Source organism: Felis catus, chromosome D4 (assembly GCF_018350175.1).
Source record: "Felis catus isolate Fca126 chromosome D4, F.catus_Fca126_mat1.0, whole genome shotgun sequence".
Lineage (NCBI taxonomy): Eukaryota > Metazoa > Chordata > Mammalia > Carnivora > Felidae > Felis > Felis catus.
The window spans coordinates 281073-302801 of NC_058380.1; the positions used below are offsets into that span (position 1 = coordinate 281073).

Genomic DNA, 21729 nt, shown 5'->3' on the forward strand with positions numbered 1-21729 from the left:
CGAAGCCAGACGGTCAACCGACTGAGCCATCCAGGCACTCCAAACAGTCAGTGTTTTTAGAATATGAAGTCAACACAGTCCCAGAGTAATTTGTAAGTTTTGTGATCAGCCCTGCAGAAATTTTTGTCGTGCTTTTCTCTCCAAATCCCTATTGCCCAATTAAAGAAGACTAAAGTGTATGTTGGTGGGTTTTTTTAATTTTACTTTTTATTTATTTTGAGAGAGAGCAAGCGTGCGCGAGCAAGGAAGGGGCAGAGAGAGAGGGAGAGAATCCCAAGCAGGCTCTACGCTGTCAGCACGGAGTCCAACCTCACAAGCAGTGAAATCATGACCTGAGCCAAAACGAAGAGTCTGAGCCACCCAGGCGCACCCTAAAGTGTGTGTGTTTTATTTATGGGGAAGGTTTGCTCAATTTTTGTTTCTAATACCATTATTTTTTATTCTTGTAGCTTTCTAGGATATCTTGTTAGTTCATAGTTTATGAACGAGTACTTAAAATGAAATGACTCTTCCATTGTCAAAATGTATGTACAACACATCCCTTTTGTTTTGTTTAAAGCCGGGGAAGGACAGTCATGGTCTGTCCCTTTGGGACTCCACATGAGAACCAGAATTAGGTGTGCACCTGCAGCAGATGGGACTAAGTGAGAGTGTGCCTTCTGTGTGTGTTTGTGGTAGTGGCCAGGACCGTGGATGAGAGTGTGCTTTTCCACAGGTGTCAGCCACCTTTGCAGCAAGTCTGGTGAGCAGCCCGGCCATTGGAGCATACCTTTCAGCCAGTTACGGAGACAGCCTTGTTGTGCTGGTGGCCACAGTGGTGGCTGTTCTGGACATCTGCTTCATCTTACTGGCTGTTCCAGAATCTTTGCCAGAGAAAATGAGGCCGCTTTCCTGGGGAGCTAAGATTTCTTGGAAACAAGCAGACCCTTTTGCGGTAATAAAAACATGAAAATATTGAATATTTCTGCAGCTTCATGCATCCCATCAGTTGTTGATCCCTTTCTTTCTCCAGGAAAAATAGAAAAAAAAAATTGCATATAAGGGACTGTAGTTGTCTATAGGATTATAGATTATAACCTATAATATAATCAAGGATTATATAGAGTTTAAGTCACGCATGTGGTATCATGAGGGAAGAGAGAAGAAAAAATGTTCAGTTAATGCCTGATGAGGGTTTGGGAAGGAAGTTTCTTTTTTCTTATTGCATGGTTGTTTTCACTTTTTTTTTTTTTTTTTTTTAAACAAAATGAAGGTGGCCATTTGAAGTGGTTGTGTTCATTCACTTAAATTCAGAAAAGGTGAATGGATTTGGCCTGACTGTAGTAGCTATTTTCTCAGTTGTTAATGTACAAGGCTCTGGACTTGTATTTTGTGGACTGAATGGGTTCTTTACTTTTAAAAAGCTTTTACCATTTTTAATTTTTTTGGAAGGATCCCATTAACAACTAGAAAAAGTACTGAGACGAAGAATCTTACCTCTCCCCTTCTCCCTCCCTTGTCTGACATAACATTGTTCTTGAAGAAAAATATACGTGGAAAAAAATAACCAGAGATTTGATTGCTGATTTTAATCACCCAAGTGTACTTGTGAGAAAATAATGTGTATAAGAAAAATAACTCGTGAGAAATTCTTTTCTAAAAAGCCCCCATGACCTAGAGCCCCTGGTCATTTTGTGTGTGCCCTAATGTCAGACATGGAGAAAGAGGTGCTTAGAGAAGGAAACCAGGTATGGACCTGGGAGCCAGTCAGGCCTCCTACTTTCTTGTCATGTAGTGATCAGGTTACAGGAAATTCATCTGTGAAGCACGACTACTACCGTGTATTCTTTCCAAGCTAGTGTGGGAGTTTGGGTGAGTATATAAGTTAACTCATCTAGTGTCTGGTGTGCAGCAAGGTCTCCATAGACAGAAGCACTTTATCGTCCTCAGCTCACCTTTTGGTCTTCTCAACAATTCTGTGTAAAAAAGGAAGATCCAAAAAGTAAGAAGATTGAAAAAGCTGTTACTGGTCAGAAAATCTTGTCACTGACCCCATGACTAGAACATACTTATTTGGCTTCCAGTTTTACAGGCCAATTGAATATTAACATTTTAAAGGATATAGTAAATTTACATATAATAAAAACCCTGAAGTGTTTATAAAGGGGTTATATTATGAATGAAAGAAACGAGATTTTCTTAAAAGGTTCTGGAGCAGTATTTTTTCAGGATCTATTCACAGGGTGTGTGAACTAGTATGGTTAACAAAGATGAGCAAGTGCTTGTTTTTTGTTTTGTTTTTTAAGCTGTAAAACTGTAAACATAAAATTATGAAATTAGGACTTACAGCCATAGAGTTAATATTTGCTTGTTTTTCTAATCTGTTCAACGTTTATAATTCACCCTAATAGATCAAAACAATGAAACCAGTATCCCAGAATATCAGTGATTCAGTCAGTGTCTCCTACTTTTTATGTGTTTCTCTTTCTGCTTATTCCTAGTCACTGAAAAAAGTTGGAAAAGATTCTACTGTCTTACTAATTTGCATCACCGTGTTTCTTTCATACCTTCCTGAAGCTGGACAGTATTCAAGTTTTTTTCTCTATCTCAGACAGGTGGGTAATGGGTGCCTACTAGCTTTAGAACATGAAGAAATCAAAGATTAGGATTTGTCTAAAGGTATTTTGAGGAAAACCGTATAGCGGAAAAAATGTGTGGACCTGCTTCTAGCTATAGTTTAAGTGTAGGTGCTGACGTATAATTAGCAATCAGGGGAACCTTTAATACAATGATATTTTCAAATACTATAAAATGTTGACTGTGAGAAAAATTTCCTTGAGAGTTAGCATAAACAGAATGTATCATTTAAATTTCACAGAGAGAGGTCAAGTTGATTTGATGTGAACTGACCTGGGACATCTTCAGAAGGCCATAGCTCAACACTGCTGTGGACTTCAAGGGGGCTTGCAAACAGTCATCTAAATAATCTCTCCCTTAACCTTTTTTCTCTTTAAAAATGTATACTTTACCTTGTTCCCCCCCAAAAGGCGGTTAGCTTAAGGCAATTTAAAACCAAGTTCCCTTTCCAACTGTTGTTGTTTCTCTGGGATTGCGGAGACGCATGTTGCCTTCCATTGCAATCCTGCCCCAGTCTTTTACCGATTTCACTGGAAGTCCTTCTATGGCTTATTCCATATGGCAGAGCCGGTCTCCTCCTAAGATAAATTCCTCTCTGTCAGGAGATATTTTTAATTGAAACTTGTTAAACTTGCCATTCTTTTAGTTTTCCTGAGAGTATGAGACTAATATTTTATATGGTGGTATATAAGTAAAACTGTTTTTGTAAACAGTTCTATTTCAGTTTTACTCATTTTTTGTGAGCAGATGCTGGAGATTTAGAGGGAAGACCAATGAGGTAACATATTTAATGTAGAAAATCGTATGTGCTTTTGTAATTAAATTAAAGGTACATTCAGTGTAGGAAAAATGGGAAAACTTAAGGAAGTGAAAAATCATCTTCCTTCAGAATAAGCAACTGTGGATATTTTCTTTTCTACCCGTTTTTCCCGCACATATGCTTATGTCACTACCACCAACACTTAACGGTAAATCAGAATCATTTTACGTTATTTTGTATTTGTGCTTACTTTTAAGAGCAGTTCACACACACACACACATACACACATGTTCAAACTGCATTTGGTGTTTGTACATCTGATAAGGAATTTATATCCAGTATAAGTTTTTAACTCAAAAATGAAAAGACCACCCAACTGAAAAAAATTCAAAAAAGACTGAATTGATACTTGCCCAAGGAAGATACACAAATGACCAATAAGCACATGAGAAGATACTGAACATTAGCCATCAAGGAAATGCAAATCAAAATGAGATACCACTTCATACCTGCTAAGATGGCTGTAACCAAAAGACAAGGGTGTGAAGAAATGGAAACTCTGACATGACTGGTGGGAATGTGAAATGGGATAGGCAGTTTCTCAAGGTGTTCAGCATAGGGTTCCCAGCAAATCTATTCCTACAACACACATCTACATAGAAACTTTTACAGAAATTTTTGATAATAGCCAAAAAGTAGAAACAACCCAGATGTTCATCAGCTCATGAAATGGATCAACAAATGTGGCAAATCCGTACAACGGGGTGTTAACATTTGGCAAGAAAAAGCAGTGAAGCACTAAGTCTTCAGTGGGGATGAACTGTGGAACATCGTGCCAAGTGAAAGAAACTGCAACCATAGATTGTTTGATTGCATTTATGTGAGATGCTCAGAATAAATAGACCCAGAGACAGAAGTATTATCACTGGCTGGATGGAGGGATGGGCCAGGGCAGTGGGACTCCTAATGTGGTACCATGTTTCTTTGAGGAGTGAGGACATCATCTGCAGTTGTGTTGGTGGTTGCCCAACTCTGTGAATGTGCTAAACTCATTACATATCTAATGGGTGAATTATAGGATATTTCAACTTTATCTCAATAAAGCTGTTTTAAGTATAGATATGTTTATGTTTACAAATATAGGCTGAGAAATAGTCCCTAAATCTCTATTTTCAGGTTCCAATTTTCTTTTAATTGCATTTGATTGGCAAGTGATAGGCTGTTGTTTGTCAGCAGCCCTGATTTGGGAACCTGAGATTCTAGCTCTTTTATCAGCTAGTTGTGTGACTGGAAGCAAGACAATCATTTATTAAATGAATGGAATGTATAATAGTTTTTAAGTCCTTTTCCCGATTTTTATAGGGTTTCAATAGAGGGCAAAAATATTTAACTTTTTTAAAACTTGATATTTAAAACTTAAAGTGTACTTTCAGAGCTTCAGTTGAGGTTAAGAGGCTTAGAAATCCTTGCCAGCTCACTTTGGCTGCTCCTGGAATCACCATGGAAGCTTTTTAAACATGCCTGTGGCTGGGCCCAGAGAGACAGGTTTAATTGGTCTCCAGTGGGTTACAGCATTTCATTGCTCCCCCCCTTCCCTGTTGCCCTGATGATTTCAGCGTACAGCCAAAGTTGAGAGCCGCCAACTTTGGTAATGAGCAAATTCTCTGCTGGCAGCACCAAAGTCAAACCATCTCCTCATATTCTCTCTAGTGTTTGGTGATATTATGTTTGTCTCTTAGTGGGTTGGAGATGGGGATTATTTTTATAGTATCTCTATTACAAAAGTGTTTTCTTTCATTTCCACAGGTCATAGGTTTTGGATCTGTTAAGATTGCGGCATTCATAGCTATGGTAGGAATTCTGTCTATTGTGGCTCAGGTAAGTGACATTTTACCCGTTTTTGTTTTTGTTTTTTTCTTTTTTTACATTTTAATTCTGAAATAACTAGATTTACAGGAAACTGCAAAGAAATGTTCGTTGAGATCCCCTGCACAATAAGTCTGTACCCCCTCCTCCCCATCCATGGTAATATCTTGTATATCTATGGTACAGTATCAGACCCAGTAAACAGACATAGATAGTCTACACAACCATTCTACTTTTAATAGAATGTTGAGGTTGTGATTTAGGAAGTTAAGACAACTTTTCAGTACTTGTTAGGATACTTGTTACTCTACTGGGTCAATTCAGCAGATAAAAATTTGCTTTATAACCACTAACAACAGTCTAACTCCAGATACTGCAAAATAATCAGGAGAATGTTTCAGTATTTTAATGTTGAAAATTTAGCAGAAGTGGAAAACAGAAATGAAAATCAGTAACTGTTGCAAACCCTGCTATAATCCCCAGGACTGAAGAGATGTGGTAAATCAGTGCATTAGAATATATATAATGAGTAAAGAGCATTAAACATTCCCTATGTATTATAAATGTAGGACCAGGGCGCCTAGGTGGCGCAGTCGGTTAAGCGTCGGACTTCAGCCAGGTCACGATCTCGCGGTCCAGGAGTTCGAGCCCCGCATCAGGCTCTGGGCTGATGGCTCAGAGCCTGGAGCCTGTTTCCAATTCTGTGTCTCCCTCTCTCTCTGCCCCTCCCCCGTTCATGCTCTGTCTCTCTCTGTCCCAAAAATAAATAAACGTTGAGAAAAAAAAAATTAAAAAAAAAAAAATGTAGGACCACAAAAGGCAAGTCATGTGACCTTTAACTCACTGACATGCCTGGGTGAATTCAGATACCACATGGAACTGCCTAGAAGCCAATTCCCTAAGATGGCTTCATGCTGCTTTATATAGTAGAGTGCCAAGCAGAGCCCTCTTCTGGGAGAATTCTCTCAGGGAGAAACCAGACGACTATGGAACTATTTTGCCTGCACATTAGAATTGACAGGGCTCAAAGGAAGGCATCAAGGCAAAAGCCTTTTATTTCTCCTTACTGAACTGTATCAGTGAATGTAAATTATGTTGAGCTTTCAAGTTGCTTGTGGTTTTGGTTTGTTTTTATAGTAACTGGTTAGTTGATTACCCAGACTCCTCTTTTATTCTCTTTACAGACTATCTGAGCTACTTTTGTGGGGTTTTGTTTTGTTTTGTTTTTTAGCAGCAGAGTATAGATTTGTTAAAATCCAATTTATATCAATCCAACTTTGTGACACTGTTAACCTCCAGCAAAATCCCACATATTCTGTAAATGTTCAGCAGGGGATTGCTGTTCACTGGTGGTTAAGAGTCTGAGCCATGTCCTTCTCAATCATGATAATTAAACAGCTATGATGACCTTTTGGGTAATGCTAGCAAAGCATTAGATGAACAGGCTTTGTGGGAGGAGGCTGAAGGCCCTGAGCCCCAGGTCTCCGACCAGGCTATGTGCCAGTAGAGGTCCCTGGCCATCATTAATGGGCTTCCCTCACAGAGCCTGCATCAAATCTGTGTGGTCATGTGGTTTCTCAAGATTATCTCCTTTGTTTATAGACAGTCTTTCTTACCATCTTGATGAGATCGTTGGGGAATAAGAATACCGTCCTCCTTGGCTTGGGCTTCCAGATGTTCCAGTTAGCCTGGTATGGTTTTGGATCTCAGGCCTGGTAAGCCTCTCCTTTGGATTCTCATAAACTAACAGACAAAAGCACCCTTGACAGGAACTTGAGTTGGTGAGTGTGAGGTGAAGGAAGCAAGGGTTACTTGGGAGTTTGGTATATTCAACATTTCAGAATCTGTCTTTAGATCTAATTTAGGGAATGATGGATCTGGATAATCTAAGATTGTTTGTTCAGATTACCTTTACCTCAGCGGTGAAGTTTTTATTTAATCCAATGTGTGTGTCTCCTCTTCCAACCCGTCCAATTAGGTCTACTTTTTATACACACTTGGCAATTTTTAGTGACATCACACAGTCCAGAGCAACACAAGAAGACAAGAAAAAATGGTTGTGACAGGGTTCACTGCCATAATTAGCTGAGTGACTTTGGGTAGTGATTTAACCTTTGTAAGAAAGTATCTGAATTAGATGAACACTAAGATCCCCTCCAAAATCATGTGTGCCCTAAGGCAGTTATTACTGCTAGCATATTAGAGTCCCACAAACAGGAAGGTCAAAATAAGCCCTGAAGAACAAAAAGAAATATGTGCCTGGTCACCAAATACCCAAGTTTCTAGCTCCATTTTAAATACTAGAATTGATCCTCATTTTTTGCATGTAAATGGATGACATAACTTAGAGGAACTAGAAATGTGGTCATTGGTTCAGTGGTTGATTCTTCTTGTTCTTTAAGATTTCAGTCTTGTGAACTTTGGTTCAGTAGCTGATTCAGTCTGACTCGTGCTATGTTTAAAGGATTTTGTTGAACTGCAGGGGTTTTTTTTCTTTTCAATAAGGATGTGCATGTTCAGCCCCAAGGAAGTCTGGCCAGGCAGATTTTCGGCCATTAGGGCTGCGTGTTGCTCACACTCCTACTAAATACTGACATGCACTTACGTTCCTTTCATGGTGATCCTGAACATCAGGTCTCTGTTGTTTCCACTGGTGGCACATGACACTTCCTTGTGGGGTGGCAAAGTGAGCAATTTAAGGGCAGTGTAAAGGTGAGAAGTACAGAGAGAAAAGTGGAAAATCAGTGAAGAAGATGTGTTTATAGAAACAAGAAATCCTTGAAACTTCACTAAGCTTATTACATCTAAAGTTGGTACTGGGAAAACAAGCAGGAAGTACAGATTTCCAAAGAGGTAAAATAAAACAAACATTTTTGAAGAGGGAAAAATAAACACAACAGGAGAAAACAGAAAGCACTTTGTGATCTTGCCAGATTGTACTCTGAACAGCAAGCTGCTTGGGGCTGGCCTGCTGCCTGACTGCAGCCTGTCTTGTCATTGCAGGATGATGTGGGCAGCAGGGACGGTGGCCGCCATGTCCAGCATCACATTTCCTGCAGTCAGTGCCCTTGTCTCTCGGAACGCAGAGTCAGATCAGCAAGGTGAGGTCACTGTCCCCTCGCTGTTTTCCTCTTTCAGCTAAGATAAACCTGGAGTAGGGGAGGCTCATGGAGCACGTGACAGCCATGTGGTCCTTTCTCAGCAACCATGCCTTTCTGTTTTACTTCCTGCGTTGATCTTACAGTCTTTAAATCTGGACTAAGCAGTTAGAAATAGAACTGTTCATTTTCTCTTTTCAGTTTTGACTCCTTTTTTGTGTTACCGTAAGAATTACCTAGACTATATAATCCTTTGAATAGATGTATGTCAAATAATGAATGATGAACTGGTTAGCAAAGCAGTGAGCTCTTTATTTAATCACTGTAATCACTTAAATTTCTTTAGTTTGGAATCAAAGGCCATTAGCAATTAAGTTTAGGAAGTGATTCTTTGAGAGGATAAAAGATAAATATGTGTAGTTAAATGCACAGTGAGAAACAAAATGAAGACAACCATGTGGAGAATAGCACTCTGCATCTAGACTCTTTTTTATTTATTTTTGAGAGAGAGTGCACACAAGCGTGAGCGGGGAAGGGGCAGAGAGAGAATCCCAAGCAGACTCCACACTGTCAGCACAGAGCCCAACACAAACCCACAAACCATGAGATTATGACCTGAGCTGAAGTCAAAGAGTTGGATGCTTAACCGACTGAGCCATCTAGGCACCCCTACATCTAGACTCTTACTTCATCCTTACTGTGCGTGTGGCTTCTCTCTCAGGCAGTTCCTTTTCTTCTCTCTTAATGGCTTACTATATAGTCAGGAAATAGTGAATTTTAGAAAGAAAAATTTTTTAATGTGTTAGAGCCTTTTAAAAAGTTTTAATAAAAAACTAGGCTGGAAAATATTGTTTATTCATTGCACCTAGTTTTCCACATCAGAAATTAACCATCTTATTCACCAATTTTAAGGTGTCACTTGAGGGGCACCTGGGTGGCTCAGTTGGTTAAGCGTCTGACTTTGGCTCAGGTCATAATCTCACAGTTGGCAAGTTTGAGCCCTGTGTCAGGCTCTGTGCTAACAGCTCGGAGCCTGGAGCCCACTTCGGATTCCGTGTGTCTCTCTCTGCCCCTTCCTTGCTCACACTCTGTCTCTCGTTTCTTTCTCAAAAATTAAACATTAAAAACAAAAATTTAAAGTGTCACTTGAACACCACAAATGCCATGTGTCACAGTGACTATGGGAGTTCACTGGTCCATGTGTCCTTGGGAGGAATTGTTTCTGAAGATGTGAACCACCTGTGGGGATGGGCACTGCCCTGAAGTCTGACAGGCACCATCTGGTCTTTCATGACGTGAATTTTCTTTGGCTTCTGTTATGCTCATACGTTTTAGTACAGATGTTTCTCTAAATGTCAGCATACAACATTATTAGAACACATTGTATTAAGTTGAACCTAATGTTTTGAACATTTTTAATTATGGAAACATCCATTTCATATACTTCAGGCTAATATTTTATCTGTCATGTTAGAAGCCAGAGATACCTAGAAGTTGGTCCTTCTGGGATTTTTCAGTACAGGTCACCATGAGGAACATGGGAGTACACGGCATTGGGGCTGCTGTGGACTTACACCAGGGCTCTGGGAGACAAAGGGGAGATTCTTAAAGCACCATTAGATGAGTAGAGAAGGAAAATTTCATTCCATAGAAAAGTGGAAATTACCTGTAAATGAGGAATATTAAAGTTTTTCATTTTATTATTCCCCATTTATAGGAAGGATCTAGCTGTTATTGGAGGGCGGGGGGGGGGGGGGCAGGGTTCAGCCCCAAAAGAGATTTCACAAACATCTCTGTCATTTCTCCTTATAGATCTTAGGGCAGAGAGTAAGACCATATTAAAAGGACACAGTAAAACCAAGAAAACATTTGTGCACCAAATGAAACTACAGTAGGCTAAAAGTCCCTTATCTACTTTATGTAAGTCCCTAATTTTGAGATGCTTTTCTGAGAAGACCGGCTCCCTTCTCTTTGTTCTGATACAGGAGTTGCCCAGGGGATCATAACTGGAATAAGAGGACTGTGTAATGGCCTGGGGCCAGCACTGTATGGCTTCATATTCTACATGTTCCATGTGGAACTGACTGAGTTGGAACCGGAACTGAATTCTGATAATACTGCCTTGCAGGTAAACTGGTGATAAGTCTAGTTGTATAACAACCACTGTGTCCGATTCCAGCAAATTCTGAACTTAAATTTGGAGAACGTTCTTGTTTATAGAATGTTACTATTGTATTTGGTAGTAGTAAGTGCTGTGTTCCGTGCATTCCTGGGATTGGGGAAGGATCATTTCAGTGATTTAATATATTCTTCAAAAGCTCTGTCTTAATCTTGTTGAGTCCGTTTTTACCTACTCAAGCACTCTGGTCAGAAAGCCTTCCTTCCATGAAGCCCAACCAGGCCAAATAAAAAGTGAGATGACCTAAATCCCTGCTAGAAACTGAGTAGAGTGCTTTTCCTATTTATTTGATATTTGTTCAGTCCTTCCTTCAAAGCAGTGTTCAGTATTAATTTCTGTATGGAACTGCTCTTCATGTTCATGAACAGAGTGCTGACCTAAGGTTATAGGGTAGGACTGGAGATCCACAACTGCCATCTAAGCAGTTGAGAAGCGGTGCAAAGAGCAGTGACTGGTTGCCCTCTGTCATATTCCGGACACCAAGCTCTGTTAGATTTTGCCTTGATACTTAATGCAACATTTGCTTATGAAAAAAGGATTTACTTTTTGATGGTTTTGGGGAGTCACCTAGGACTAATTTTGGATTGAAGACTAACCTAATTCTTTGTCTCCATTTGTTTCCCTTGCCCATCAGGGAGCTGTCATCCCAGGCCCGCCGTTTTTATTTGGGGCATGTATAGTTCTTATGTCTTTCCTGGTTGCCTTATTCATCCCTGAATATAGTAAAGGCAGTGGAATTCAAAAACACAGCAACAGCATCAGCGGCAGCCTGACCAACATGCCAGAGCGGGGCAGCGATGAGGACATTGAGCCACTGCTGCAAGACAGCAGCATCTGGGAGCTCTCTTCTTTCGAGGAGTCTGGGAATCAGTGCACCGAGCTGTAAACTGGGCAGAAAGGAGGATTCTGCAGATGCCGTCTCTAAGAGCCATGGGGAGCCACACCACATAGGAGATTTCATGGTGCTGGAGGGAAGGTATTAGCGGCATCCTTCAGGGCCAGGTTTGAGAAGTGACTCCCTCCACCCTTCTGCCTCCTTCCTCCTCCTGGTTCTTTTCTTCTTTTTGTTTGTACATTAGAACAAGATTTGAAGTACTTTCCTGCAAAGAGTATTGCAGCTCTCAAAGTCATCTGGAGTCCACACTTCAAAACTTAAATAGAAAGATTTCGTATCTGTGGTAGGAAGGCTGGCTTTCCTTGAGTAATTCTGGAGTGATAGTCTTTCCATCTCCCTTTCCGTGGAAGGTACAGGGTGGTGTGGACAAGAGTTGAAGTGAAAAGTCCCTTCTTATTTTCTTCCTTCCTGTTTCTCTGATCCTTGCCCGCTTAGCCCACAGGTGTTCGTGAGTGGCCACTCCAAGAGTCACTCAGTTTCAGGGATCTCTTGCCTTTGTTCAAAGGTGAAACAAAAACCCAAGTCTTATTCTCCTTTTCCTTCTACTTCCTATTCTTGGCTAGAATGAAATTGAGCATATAAACCTCTGGACATTATTAATACTGATCAGTGATAACCTTTACTAGATAAAGGAAAATTTTCTTAAAAATTTAGATTATGAAGAACTAGCAACTCAGACTGCTAGTGTTTGGGTCAGATCCAAGGTGATTTTACAGAAGAAAAATACACATCAAGTAGTCTGGTGGCAACACAGAAATTGAAGGAAGCTTCTAAGAAAGTTTTTGACAATATAAATATTACTAAGTGAGGATGAGAATTAGTGACTGGATACCGGTAGAGTTTATATCCAAGTTCAGACCATAGAACGTATTATTACCATCTGCTCCTTGCTGCATCTTCTGCATTTGTCTTCTGAGTTTTTCTCATTCATCACACTCCTGCCTTAACTGCTCTGTAGTGTGCATTTGTTTCCAGTCAGTATTTCCATCTGTTTATCTGACTTTTGAATCTCATGGGAATATGCACATTAAATTCTTTTCTAAAACATGGTGGTTTAGGAAGCTCAGTTTCAGAAATAAGTGTCTTGCTAATTTTTCGAGATGTTTTATGGACAGAAAAATTTACAGATTTATATGTATTTTGCTGCACCAGTAAATGGACCATTAACTAGGGCCCACCCACCTTTAACAGAGCACTCCTCTGAAAGTTTTATAGGTATGAAATATATGTAGATATTTGTAAGGAGTTTTAAATTTTTTTTTGATGGGGTGCTGTGTAAATCTTGTATTTATAAATGTAATGAAGGTGTTGACAGAAAAATATATATACATTTTTTATAAGGATTGTGTACTGACTGAATACATTTAAAAGAAAATATATTTTGAAACCTGTTCTGCTATGAACAGATAACATATCTTTTTACTATGCTGTTGGTTTTTAAGTTAAGCTTCCTAATGCATAATAAATTTGCAATGGATACTTTTATGTCTTTGGTGTTTCTTTAAAGCAAATAGTACCATCAATCTCCAGGTTCTCTTTTCTGTGGCTATCAACTAAATTGCTAATCCTTAAGCTAATGCAAAAGATAGGTTTATTTTCAAAAAAAGTGATTTGTAACAGACTCCCTTTAAAAACAAACCATTACTTTTTTTTATTAAAAAAATAACCCAGGGACACAAACATATTTGTATGCCTGTTTTATTAGCATTATTCACAATGGCCAAACAGTGGAAGCAGCCTGCACGTCCAGTGTTGGATGCATGGATGAAAGTACTGTGGCACACACATACCATGAAATACTCAGCCTAAGAAAGGAAGTTCTGACACACGCCACAACATGGATGAACACTCAAGATCTGCTAAATGAAGTAAGCCAGGCACAAAAGGACTGTTATCCACTTCTGTGAAGTAGCTAGTCAAATTCAGACAGAAAGTGCAATGGGGGTTGCCAGAATTAGAGGAAAGGGCAAGCGGGAGCTTCTTGTTTAATGGGTAGAGTTTCAGTTTTGCAGGATGAGAAAAGTTCTGGAGATGTTGCATGAAAGTGAATGTACTCAATGCCTCTGAATTATTTGAAATGGCTAAAATGGTAAATTCTATGTACCACAATTCTGCCACAATATTTTTAAATGCCCCCATGACATTTTTACCACTGCTTATCAAAATTGTAGTTTCTTACCCAGCATAACAAATGTCAAAATTGAGATAAAATTCACCATTTTAACCATTCCAAAGTGTGCAATACAGTGGTTTTTAACTTATCCACATGGTTGTTGTACAGCTGTTAGCACTGTCTCTAGAACGTTTCCATTATCCCAATAAAGAAACACCATATCCCTTACCAATCACTACCAGTTCTCCTTATCCCCATTACCTGGCAACTGGTAATCTGCTTTCTCTTTATAGAGATTTGCCTACTTTGGACATTTACTATAAACACAATCCTACAATATGTGACATTTTGTGTCCAGTTCTTTTCATACAGCATGTTTCCAAGGTTCATCCATGTTGAAGTTTCATCCACGTGTCAAATTTTATTCCTTTTTAAAGGCTGAAATACATTCCATCATATGAACATACCACATTCCCTTTATTCATTTATCAGTCAAATGTAAATGGACATTTGGGTTTCCACTTTTAGGTTATTATGAATAATGCTGCTATGAACAATCTTATCCAAGTTTTAGGTAAACATGCTTTCAATTCTTCTTTGGAATATACCTGGGATTGGAATTGCTGGCTTATATGGCAACTGTTTATTTGAGGAACCACCACCGTCTTTTTCACAGCAGCTGCACATTTTACATTCCCATCAGTAATGTAGAAGGTGCGAATTTCTCCATATCCTTGTCTAGCACTTGTTTTCTGTTTTGTCATCATTTATAGATAATTATGGTTGGTTTAAAATGGTACCTCAATGTGGTTTCACTTGCAGTTTTCCTAATGACTAATGATATTGAGTCTCTTTTCATGAGTTGTTTGCCATTTGTGTATTTTCTCTGGAGAAATGTCTAAGTTCATGGCCCCCTTTTGAACTGGGATGTTCTGTTGTTGAGTTGTAAGAGTTCTTTACATATTCTGGATACTAGGTTCTTATCAGGTAAATGGCAAATGTTTTCTCCCATTCTGTGGGTTGTCTTCCCTTTTTTTTTTTTTTTAATTTTTTTTTCTTTTTTTCCAACATTTTTATTTATTTTTGGGACAGAGAGAGACAGAGCATGAACGGGGGAGGGACAGAGAGAGAGGGAGACACAGAATCGGAAACAGGCTCCAGGCTCCGAGCCATCAGCCCAGAGCCTGACGCGGGGCTCGAACTCACAGACCACGAGATCGTGACCTGGCTGAAGTCGGACGCTTAACCGACTGCGCCACCCAGGCGCCCCTGTCTTCCCTTTCTTAATGGTGTACTTTGAAAAGTTTTAATTTTGATGACATCCAGCCTCTCCGTGTTTTCTTTTGTTGCTTATTATGTTTGGTGTCCCATCAAAGAATTCGTTACCAAATACAAGGTTATGAAAAATTACCCTTATTTTCTAAGAGTTTTAGTCTTTGACCCATTTTGAGTTAATTTTTATATGTTATATGAGATATTTCAATCTCATTCTTTCTCATGTGAATATTCAGTGATCTAAGTACCACTTGTTTGAAGAGATTCTTTCCCCACTGAAAGGTGTTAGCACACATGTCAAAAATTTGATGGACAATGATGTGCGGGGTCTATTTCTGGAATTTTTATTTTTTCAAGAAAATAGCATTTTGTTATTGTTTTTGGTTTTGTTTTATTTAAATCCAAATTAGTTAACATATAGTGTAATGATTTCAGGAATAGAATTTAGTAATTCATCACTTACATATAACACCCAGTGATCATCACAAGTGTCCTCTTTAATGCCCCTCACCCATTTAGCCCATCCTCCCATCCAACACCCCACCAGCAACCCGCAGTTTGTTCTCTGTTTACGAGAATAACCCTCAGTTTGTTCTGTGCTTGTTCTCTTACGGTTTGTCTCCCTTTCTGTTTTTATATTATTTTTGCTTCCCTTGTGTTCATCTGTTTTGTAACTTAAATTCCACATAAGTGAAGTCATCTGATATTTGTCTTTCTCTAATTTTGCTTAGCATAATACCCTCTAGTTCCATCCATGTTGCTGCAAATAGCAAGATTCCATTCTTTTTGATTGCCAAGTAAGGTTCCATTAGATATATACTACATTTTCTTTATCCATTCATCTGTCAATGGACATTTAGGCTCTTTTCATACTTTGGCTATTGTCGATAGTGCTGCTATAAACATTGGGGTGCATGTGCCCCTTTGGATCAGCACTCCTGTATCCTCTGGATGAATTCCTAGTAGTGCCTTGCTGGGTCATAGGGTAGTTCTATTTTTAATTTTTTGAAGAACCACCTTCTAGAGTGGCTGCACCAGTTTGCATTCCCACCAGCAGTGCAAAAGGGTTCCTCTTTCTCTGCATCCTCACCATCATCTGTTGTTGTCTGAGTTGTTAATTTTAGCCATTCTGACTGGTGTGAGGTGGTATCTTAGTGTGGTTTTGATTTGTATTTCCCTGATGATGAGCAGTGTTGAGCGCCTTTTCGTGTGTCTTTTGGCCATCTGATGTCTTCTTTGGAAAAGTGTCTATTCATGTCTTCTGCCCATTTTTTTCACTGAATTATTTGTTTTTGGGGTGTTAAGTTTGATAAGTTCTTTATAGATTTTGGATACTGACCTTTTATCCAATATGTCATTTGCAGATATCTTCCTCCATGCTGTCAGTTGCCTTTTAGTTTGCTGATTGTTTCCTTTGCTGTTGCAGAAGCTTTTTATCTTGATGAGGCCCCAATAGTTTATTTTTGCTTTTGTTTCCCTTGCCTCTGGAGATGCGTTGAGTAAGAAATTGTTGTAGCTGAGGTCAAAGAGGTTGTTGTCTGTTTTCTCCTCTAGGATTTTGATGGTTTCCTGTCTTACATTTAGGTCTTTCATCCATTTTGAGTTTATGTTTGTGTAGGGTGTAAGAAAGTGGTCCAGTTTCATTCTTCTGCACGTTGCTGTCCAGTTCTCCCAGCACCATTTGCTAAAGAAACTTTTTTCCATTGGATACTCTTCTCTGCTTTGCGAAAGATTTGTTGGCCATACATTTGTGGGTCCATTTCTGGGTTCTCTAGTCTATTCCATTGATCTATGTGTCTTTTTGTGCCAGTACATATTTCTGGACTTTTAATTCTATCCCATTGGTCTCTATGCCTGTTCCTATACAAGTACCACATGGTTTTGATAGCTAGGTTTACAACAGTAAGTTCTGAAATAAAAAAGTGTAAATCCTCCATCTTTATTATTTCAAGTTGACTATTCAGTGACTCCTGCGATTTCATACAAAATTTAAAATGAGCTTTTCCACTTCTGTGGGGGAAAAAAGGCAGCTGGTATTTTGATAGGGATTGCATTGAACCTGTAGATCACCTTGGGTAGTATTGCCATCTTAGCAATATTTAAGTGTTTCTACCCATATGACCAAGGGATGTTTTTGTTTAATTTTATGTTTAGATAGTTCACTGCCAGTGTATAGAAATACAACTAATTTTTGTGTGTTGATTGTGTATCCCACGACTTTGTTGAATTTATTAGTGCTAAGAGTTCTTTTTTTGTGGATTCTTTAGGGTTTTTTGTATATTAGATCATGTCATCTCCAGAGATCTGTTTCTTCCTTTCCAGTTTAGATGTCTTTTAGTTTTTTGCCTAATTTTCTGGCTAGAATTTTTAGTGTTGAAGAGCACTGTCAAAAGCAGGCATACTTCCTAAGTATGATATTAGTTGGAGGTTTTTCATAGATTCCCTTTGTCGTGTTGTGGGAAGTTCCCCTCTATTCCTAGTTTGTTGGGTGTCTTGTTTTCTTTTTTTAATTATGAAAGGATGTTAGTTCTGTCAAATACTTTTTCTGCATCAAGATGACTGTTTTATTCTTCATTCTCTTATTAATGTGATGGATCACACTGGTTGATCTTCATATGTTGTTCCACCCTTGCATTAATTACTGAGCTAGATCCCACTTGGTCAGTTTAATATGCTATGGGATGCAGTGCACTAATTATTTTTGATGTTTTTAGGACTTTTGTATCTATTATCTTAAGGGATATTAGTCTTTTGTAGTGATATATGTGGTAATTCTGGCCATGTAGAATGAGTTGGGAAAAGTTCCCTCTTCTGTTTTCTCAGAGGGTTTAAGAAAGATTGGTGTTGATAGTTCTTTAAACATTTTGGTAGAATGCCACTCTATTAGGGTGTCCCACACCAGTTATTCAAATAATTTAATGGAAAGAATTATTAAATGGGCAACTAAAAGAGTGAGCAGAGAACTCTAAGGCAGTTGTTTTCAAACTTCTGCATGCATTAGGGTCAGCTGGAGGGCTTGTGAAGCAGAGAGCCCTTGTCACACCATGAGAGTTAACTGACTTAGTAGACCCATGTGGTGCTTGAGAATATCTGCGCTTCTAACAAGTTCCCAGGAGAAAGTGACTGCCGATCATGGGACCACAGTTTAACAACTACTGTTCCAAAGTATCATGAGGGTGACAACTGCAGTTTCCCTGGGCTAAGAAGGGAAGAATACACATCTGAATTATTAGGGTCTTAGGAAAGGGTCCCCAAGTGATTGGGTTTCAGACATCTGAAGAGGGGCTGCCAGGTGGCCAGTGGTGGAATTTCTAGCCTTGGAAGTAAGTTCTGTGGGGTGATGGCTGGGGGCTGATACAGTGTACCTGGTTCTGCCAGCAAACTGGGTTTGGCTGTCACTCTCAGAAAGAACTGCACTGCCAGCATGCAGAAGCATCACCAGAATGAAGAAGTGAGAAGACAGGAAGGAGTCAGTCACGCCTCTTCTTCAGTTTGCAGTGTCCCTCCAGCATCCTTTTTGGCAGGGCAGAACTAAGATACAGTGAGCTTCTGGTCCTTGCCACAAACTCCCCTGTGACACAGATCTGCGTTTCTAAAGTATCTGGATCTTCCACAGTCCTGCCATTTTTTGGGTAGCTATAGTTTTCTCCTAACTTCTCTACTGGGCATGAAGTACAGTTGAACAATGTGGGGGGCAAGGGTGCCAAACACCTGTGCAGTTAAAGCTACACATAACTTGACTCACCAAAAACTGAACTACTAATAGGCGCTTCTTGACAAGGACATATATTTTGTATGTTACATGTATCTTATACTGCATTCTTACAAAAAAGTAAGCTAGAGGAAAGAAAATGTTAAGAAAATCTTGAGAACACACATTTACAGTATTGTTTCATAAGAAGTCCATGTAGAGTGGACCCGTGCAATTCAAATCCTTTTTGTTCAAGGGCCAGCTGTAGTAAGAGGTGCCCCCAGAGAATCTCTTGAGTTCCAGGCAGAGCCCTCCTTTTGCCCACTGATGTCAGTGACCCATTTGCCTGAGGAGGCCAAGGACAGCTGCTTCCTCCAGTGCAGTAGAACCATAGCTGTGTCACCTTGTGGCAGTGTTACCCACATCCCTCCCATTAGCAGCTCTCAGAACTGCACAGATGGGTTAGTTAGTAGGTGTGATGGTAGGAATCCCTCCACTTTCTTGGGCCCGAAACCCCTGTATTCTGGCTCTTGAGAGCACCAAATACTGTCTCTCGCAACTACCCTGTCAGAACTCCATCCTTTAAGGTTTGGGTTTTTATTATTATTACTCTTCTGATTAAAATTGTACACAATCATATATTTTTGTATAAAATAAAGTTTGCAAGCTTACAGAATTCAAAGCAATGAGATAATGGTTAGATTAAGATACATATCATGAACATCAAGTTGTACACCTTAAATAAACACAATTTTTATGTCAACGACAATAAAAAGTCTCATGGATGGGGGAAGCCAGGAAGATGGTGGAGTCAGAGGACCCAAAGTTCACCTTGTCCCAGGGATACAGCTAGATAACATATCAGCATAAATACCCCAGAAAATGATCTGAAGATTGGCAGAGCAAACACCACAGCTAAAGGTAGAGAAGACCACACTGAATAAGGTAGGGAGGGCAGAGACGTAGGTTTGGGGTGAAAAGAGACTATAGCCATCTATGGTCAGAGGGAGCCTTACACAGTGGTGTAAAGGGCAAAAAACAGACTATCACCCCAGCAATCCTTACACGGGGAACCTTATGGTATTTGGCTTTGAAAGTGAGATGGGCCAAATTTCGTGAGTTCTTACATACAGTTGGACTTAAAGTCAGAAACTTTAAAAATCAGCAGGCTTGGCTATGGGATAGCCTGGATGTGATTAGGAAGCTCGATCCCCACCCTTAAAGCCAAAGCACCATCAACAGCCAGCAGAGATACAGCATGGGGGCAGACATGAGGGAGAATGATTTACTCATCTCAGAGAATGGCCAGGAGAGGTGAGGAGACCCTCCAGGAACAAAGGGGCTGGCAGGCGCTATTTCCTTCACTTGTTCCCCACCATAAACACATGGCCACCAGTGGGAAGCAGTGCAGCACCCACACTCACTACCTAACTTGCTTACACCAAGCCCCAGCCACTCACTCCACAGCAGATCTACCCTTCCCAGATCACATTTGCCTCAGTCCAGGTGCTTATGAGTCCCTTCCTCGAGAAGACTGGAACAAACCCTACCACCACTTTTCTAGCAATATATGCCTCAGGTCCAGCAGTGGAAGGTCTCATTACACAAGGAGACCAGCACATACCTTGTTACAATGTGCCAGACCCCAGCTGGGTCCAAACACTACCCACAATAGGCAAACAGAGCTTCTCTCTGCAAACAACTGAAGGAAAAAGCAACCAGCACATAACAGCAGAGCACATGCAACCCAAATTTCCTGAAGCGAACACGGGAACACAGAACACTGTACTGCCAGGCACTATAGGACCTCTTTATAGGGCTATTACTTCAAGGACACATAGCTGACTTTCCTAACACACAAAAACAGAGAAGGGAACAAAATGAGACAGAGGAGTATGTCCCAAATCAAAGAACAGGACAAACCACAGCAAGAGACCTAAGCAAAACAGGGATAAGTAATATGCCTGATAGAGAATTTAAAGTAATGATGATGAAGATATTCACTGGACTTGAGAAAAGAGTGGAAGACTTCAGTGAGACCCTTAAAGAAATAAAAAAGAAGACAATAAATGAAATTAAAAACACACTTGATAGAATAAATGGCAGGCTAGAGAAAGCAGGGACCACATTAATGACCCAGAAGACACTAATAGAAAGTAATTAAAGCTGAGCAAGTGAGAGACAAAAGTTATACAAATTGAGAATAGACTTAGGCAACTCAGTCTACCAAGTATAGTAACATTCACATTACAAGGATAGAAAAAGGAAGAAGAAAGAGGTAGAAGGAAGAAAACAGATATCCCCCAACAAAATCAACCACATGAGGTCCACACCTAGATGTCTATATAGTAATTAAAGCAACAGAAAATAATGATAATTATTTTAAATAAACAAGAGAAAAGAGTTACATACAAGGGAAACCCCACAAGACTATCAGGATTTTTCATCAGAAACTTTGAAGGCCAGGAGGAGTGGCATAATTGTTTCAAAGTGCAAAAGGGAAAAATCTGCAGCCAAAAGCACCCACTACCATAAGGATACTCACTAGGCCTGAGAAAAGAAGACATCAGTGAGACCCTTACCACAGAGATAAAAGACAAAAAAAAAACTGGAGATGAAGAAAGCAATAAATTGGATTAGAAACACACTGGATGCAATGAGCAGCAGGAATGGATGGAGCACAGGAATGAATTAATGACCTAGAAGACAAAGTAATGGAAAGCAATGAAGCTGAAAAAAGAGAAAGAAGAATTAGGCAACACAAGAATAAACTTAGGGAACTCAGTGACTCCTCAAACATAATAAAATACATATTGCAAGAGTCTCAGAAGAAGAGCAAAGGGGGACAAAATTTATGAGGAAATAATAGCTGAAAACTTCCCTAATCTGGGGAAGATCCAGGAAGCACAGAGAACTCCCATCAAAATCAACAAAAGCAGCCAACACCTAGACATCTTGTACTTAAACTTGCAAAATATAGTGACAAAGAAAAAAATCTTAAAAGTAACAAAAGAAGTCCTTAACATAGAAAGGAAAATCCAAAAGACTAGCTAGAGCTTTCTCAAAAAGAAATCTGGCAAGCCAGAAGGGAGTGGCATGATATATACCAGGTGCTGAATGGGAAAAATATGCAGCCAATACTCTATCCAGCAAGGCTGTTATTCAGATTAGAAGGAGAGATAAAGAGTTTACCAAACAAAAAGTGAAGGAGTTTGTGACCACTAAGCCAGCCCTGA

General features: G+C 39.6%; 1 protein-coding gene and 1 long non-coding RNA gene across 5 annotated transcripts in view; one reads left to right on the top strand and one right to left on the bottom strand.

The window, feature by feature from the left end:
• Nucleotides 1-12899, top strand: part of MFSD14B (major facilitator superfamily domain containing 14B) — a 74402-nt gene extending 61503 nt beyond the window's left edge. For all 3 annotated transcript variants that reach the window (XM_023243180.2, XM_003995301.6, XM_023243181.2), the window contains 7 exons: nucleotides 716-934; nucleotides 2481-2594; nucleotides 5183-5254; nucleotides 6845-6957; nucleotides 8246-8343; nucleotides 10326-10468; nucleotides 11154-12899. In XM_023243180.2, coding sequence (XP_023098948.1) covers nucleotides 716-934; nucleotides 2481-2594; nucleotides 5183-5254; nucleotides 6845-6957; nucleotides 8246-8343; nucleotides 10326-10468; nucleotides 11154-11405 — 1011 coding nt within the window. In that variant the 3' untranslated portion in view covers nucleotides 11406-12899. The remainder of the gene's footprint in view (nucleotides 1-715; nucleotides 935-2480; nucleotides 2595-5182; nucleotides 5255-6844; nucleotides 6958-8245; nucleotides 8344-10325; nucleotides 10469-11153) is intronic.
• LOC123381584 overlaps nucleotides 1-21729 on the bottom strand; it is a 66654-nt gene that overhangs the window by 7591 nt on the left and 37334 nt on the right. For both annotated transcript variants that reach the window (XR_006588782.1, XR_006588781.1), the window contains exon 2: nucleotides 9828-9923. This is a non-coding gene — a long non-coding RNA (uncharacterized LOC123381584). The remainder of the gene's footprint in view (nucleotides 1-9827; nucleotides 9924-21729) is intronic.